Source organism: Pseudoliparis swirei, chromosome 23 (assembly GCF_029220125.1).
Source record: "Pseudoliparis swirei isolate HS2019 ecotype Mariana Trench chromosome 23, NWPU_hadal_v1, whole genome shotgun sequence".
NCBI classification, from domain to species: Eukaryota; Metazoa; Chordata; class Actinopteri; order Perciformes; family Liparidae; genus Pseudoliparis; species Pseudoliparis swirei.
The window spans coordinates 1,865,713-1,870,712 of NC_079410.1; the positions used below are offsets into that span (position 1 = coordinate 1,865,713).

General features: G+C 52.5%; 1 protein-coding gene across 1 annotated transcript in view; it reads right to left on the bottom strand.

The window, feature by feature from the left end:
- Nucleotides 1-1,966: 1,966 nt before the first annotated feature.
- Nucleotides 1,967-5,000, bottom strand: part of foxj1a (forkhead box J1a) — a 6,886-nt gene continuing 3,852 nt past the window's right edge. Inside the window, 1 exon segment of the mRNA XM_056407234.1 lies at nucleotides 1,967-5,000. This exon segment is cut by the window's right edge and continues 113 nt beyond it. Coding sequence (XP_056263209.1) covers nucleotides 4,496-5,000 — 505 coding nt within the window. The 3' untranslated portion in view covers nucleotides 1,967-4,495.

The window sequence follows — 5,000 nt, forward strand, 5'->3', positions numbered from 1 at the left end:
AATAGCAGCTCCAGACCTCCTGAGTCTCTGGATTATCTGTCTGACCCCCCCCCCCCCCCCAGAAACCCCAGAGTAATTAAACTAATATCTCCTTTTCTCAACTAGAGTTATTCAATTAAATTATAGTCTGAAGATCATGTGACGAGATCAAAAGCTCCAGATAGCTGACTATCTGGTCCTGGTCTGACTACCTGGTCCTAGTGGTCCAACTACCTGGTCCCGGTCTGACTATCTGGTCCTGGTCTGACTATCTGGTCCTGGTCTGACTATCTGGTCCTGGTCTGACTACCTGGTCCCGGTCTGACTACCTGGTCCTAGTGGTCCAACTACCTGGTCCTGGTCTGACTACCTGGTCCTGGTCTGACTACCTGGTCCTAGTGGTCCAACTACCTGGTCCCGGTCTAGCTATCCGGTCCCAGGTGTGTAGCTCCGCCTCCTCTTTCCTCCAACGAGCCTCCGGTTAACGTTTCAGCCGCGGCTCGTCTTACCGTCAGCGCCGCCCGGTAACACCAGCATCGGGTTACCGGGCCTCTCAATGACCAGCACGCCGCCTCATGAGCCCTGCACTCCAGCTGGAGAGCCGAGGCCCGGCAGGTGAGGCGGTCCAGGGGGGCTGCAGGTGTGGGGGAGGGGGGGGGGGGGTCGGCTCTCCTTTCCAGGAAAAGAGCCCCCGGTTCTGGGCATGAAGACGCAGCATCCCGGTCCTCCAGCCGGGTCGGGTGTCTCACACAGGTGTAACCTTACAGCGCGTTACCTCATGGGTGGGGGGGGGGGGCAGGCAACGGGGGGGGGGGTATTTGCATTTGACTGCTGCAGCTATTCATGTGGCTCGAGCCAGAGAGACGGTGGTCTACAGCCAGACAGGGGTTATATATGGGGGGGGGGGACCCACACGGACCCCATGAAGGGAACAAGAGCCTGACTGAGCACAGACAAAGACCTGAAAGAGACCCCCCCCCCCCCGCTACTATTACCCATCCCTGCCCACCTCCCAGCACATTAAGGGGGGGGGGGGGTCCCACGACACGGTGTCGTAAACGTTGACATGTTGTCATCCTGAGGAGCATGAACAATGAAGAGCATGAAGATGAAGAGCGTGAAGATGAAGAGCATGAACGATGAAGAGCGTGAAGATGAAGAGCATGAACGATGAAGAGCATGAAGATGAGGAGCATGAAGATGAAGAGCATGAAGATGAGGAGCATGAAGATGAGGAGCATAAAGATGAGGAGCATGAAGATGAAGAGCATGAAGATGAAGAGCATGAAGATGAGGAGCATAAAGATGAGGAGCATGAAGATGAGGAGCATAAAGATGAGGAGCATGAAGATGAGGAGCATAAAGATGAGGAGCATAAAGATGAAGAGCATGAAGATGAAGAGCATAAAGATGAAGAGCATGAAGATGAAGAGCCTCCCATTGTTCTTTTTAAAGTAGAGCGATCCCTGAAGTGCATCAGGGGTTCTGAGGGTTCCTCATGTGGGGAACGATCACTAAAACACGAGGGTCATCATCTAGAACCCCGAAAACAAGGAGAACACAGATCAGGAAGAGATGCAGGAAACCTTTTATTGACAAAGACAAGTGTGAAATAAACCAGAAAATAGAAGAAGAACACAGAGATTACAGAACCAGTGGAACCCTAACCTCGACCAGTGGAACCCTAACCTTGACCAGGAACCTCGACCAGTGGAACACTAACCTTGACCAGTGGAACCCTAACATTGACCAGTGGAACCCGAACCTCGACCAGTGGAACCCTAACCTTGACCAGTGGAACCCTAACATTGACCAGGGAACTGACCAGGGGAACCTAACATTGACCAGTGGAACCCTAACATTGCCCAGGGGAACCCTAACATTGAGCAGGGGCACCCGAACCTCGACCAGTGGAACACTAACCTTGACCAGTGGAACCCTAACCTTGACCAGGGGAACCCTAACATTGACCAGTGGAACCCTAACCTCGACCAGTGGAACCCTAACATTGACCAGTGGAACCCAAACCTCGACCAGTGGAACCCTAACCTTGACCAGGGGCACCCGAACCTCGACCAGTGGAACACTAACCTTGACCAGTGGAACCCTAACATTGACCAGTGGAACCCGAACCTCGACCAGTGGAACCCTAACCTTGACCAGTGGAACCCTAACATTGACCAGGGGAACCCTAACCTTTACCAGGGGAACCCTAACATTGACCAGTGGAACCCTAACATTGACCAGGGGCACCCGAACCTCGACCAGTGGAACACTAACCTTGACCAGTGGAACCCTAACCTTGACCAGGGGAACCCTAACATTGACCAGTGGAACCCTAACATTGACCAGGGGAACCCTAACATTGACCAGGGGAACCCTAACATTGACTCGACCAGTGGAACCCTAACATTGACCAGGGGAACCCTAACATTGACCAATGGAACCCTAACCTTGACCAGTGGAACCCTAACATTGACCAGGGGAACCCTAACATTGACTCGACCAGTGGAACCCTAACATTGACCAGGGGAACCCTAACCTCGACCAGTGGAACCCTAACATTGACCAGTGGAACCCTAACATTGACTAGTGGAACCCTAACATTGATCATTGGAACCCTAACCTCGACCAGAGGAACCCTAACATTGACCAGGGGAACCCTAACCTCGACCAGTGGAACCCTAACATTGACCAGTGGAACCCTAACATTGACCAGGGGAACCCTAACATTGACCAGTGGAACCCTAACATTGACCAGTGGAACCCTAACATTGACCAGGGGAACACTAACATTGACCAGTGGAACCCTAACCTCGACCAGTGGAACCCTAACATTGACCAGGGGAACCCTAACCTCGACCAGTGGAACCCTAACATTGACCAGGGGAACCCTAACATTGACCAGTGGAACCCTAACATTGACCAGGGGAACACTAACATTGACCAGGGGAACCCTAACCTCGACCAGTGGAAGCCTAACAACATTGACCAGGGGAACCCTGACCTCGAATAGTGGAACCCTGACCTCGTTCCACACCCTTCAGAGGGGAACAGGAGGTTCTTCAGGACACCAGGTACCCCCCCCCCCTCTTGGCACAGTGAAGGTCGGCTGTTCATTGACGAGGTCAAAAAGCTTTAACGTTCTTCAAAGTTCTTTGAGAATTTCGCCTCGAGCCGTTTTTTTTAACTTCTTCGCTAAAAAACTAAATACTTGAAATGAACCGCCTGAGCTCTACTTCCTCCTGCAGGGCAATCATTAATCTAGTTCAACTTCTTCTAATTATTCTTTAAAAAACGCAAACAAAGGCGAGTTCGTACCAAAAGGAGAAGAAACCCACAAACAACAACAAACAAACAGGAAATCACAACAAACATTTGGCGGATATGTTGACGTCTGTCCGTTGTTCTCATGCGGAACACGACATCACTGATGTAAACAGAGGCCGCGGTGCGTTCAAGGCCCGTTCACACCCACGCGGGGGGGAAAGGTTCACGTTGTGTTGATTTGCTGTTTAATGAAGCGATCGTGAAAACATCACCATGGAAACCAGACGTCTTCCTGCAGGGCCCGGAAGCCAAAGTCACTTTTCGAGGCTCTGGGGAAGTTCGAATGACAACAATCATGTCGCTGGTCTTTTTGGGGCTGCAGGGGATTTGTTTGTTGTAGTACCACAGACGACCACTGGGACAAACAAAGTCTGATGACAGCTCTCGTTGGTTTGTGGACGTTTTGAAGCGTTAAGTTCAGCAATCTGTCCGTCGCCATCTTGGTTTCTTTCAACCAGTGAGCAGGAAGTGGCCATATTAGGACTGAAGAGGTCCTAATATGGCCCCGCCCTAAAGCATACCCTGACCCCTAACATCATGCTGGAGTGAAGAAGAAGCATAGACTTCTATGCAACCAGAGGAGTCGCCCCCTGGTGGTCAGGAGAGAGAATGCAGCTTTAACACATGAAGCATAGACTTCTATACAACCAGAGGAGTCGCCCCCTGGTGGTCAGGAGAGAGAATGCAGCTTTAATACATGAAGCATAGACTTATATACAACCAGAAGATTCATACTTGTTTCAGGCAGCCAATCAAATAAAACTAGAGGCGGGCTTTACTACTTGAGTAGATGTAGGAGCTAGCTCGCGTTAGCTTTGAACTCCGGCCGCTCGCTACGATAAACGTGAGTATCATTCACGTTTTTTTGCCACAGAGATTATTTTCGGCAAAATTCCCCCAAAACCCAATGGAACAATCCCATTGGCTGTTTGTGGAGGGGACCAGTGAGGCTGACTTCCTGTTGGACTACAGGCCTCCCTGCAGCTCTCCTCGTACCTCACTGAGGTTCTGCAACCAAATATTCCATCCAGACAGATTCCCCTCAGAAGTCGCTCCCGGTTTCATAGTTTCATAGTTTTGTTGCATCAAGAAGGAACTCCAACAAATACATCTCCAAATATACAATAAGGGTTTTCTGAGTTATTCCTCAGTGACGTTCTCCGGGGGGAAGAGGACCAACGGTTCCTCAGAGGAGGGCGTCGATCCGGGCGCTCGGGTCTCCGCCCAGCGGGTCTCCGAGGTCAAACAGCTGGTCCAAGTTCACGGAGGAGCCGCAGAGGAAGTCACTGCGGCCTTGCTCCTCCTCTTCCTCCGGCCAGGGGCTCTCCAGGAAGGCGGTGGCGAGGAAGGTCTCCTCGTCAAAGTCCGACCCGTCGGTATTCCTCTGCGTCTCCGCCAACACGTGGAGGTCGGCGGGAGAGATGTGGGTCCCCCGCACTGTCATGTCCTCCTCCTGCATGATGGGGCTCAGAGGGTCTCCTTCGTCCAGGCTGAGCTCCCCGTTGAGGGCCGAGTCCAGCAAGGCGTCCCAGTCGAAGTCGCCCTTCAGAGGTCCGATCTCCTTCTGCTCGTCCGTGGAGAGCAGCGGGGAGCTGGAGCGCCGCGGGGCTTTGGCGCCGCCGTTTCTGGAGCCCAACTTCCTCTTGTGCCCGAGTCGTCCTCGCACCACGGGCCAGGACCCCAGCATGGTC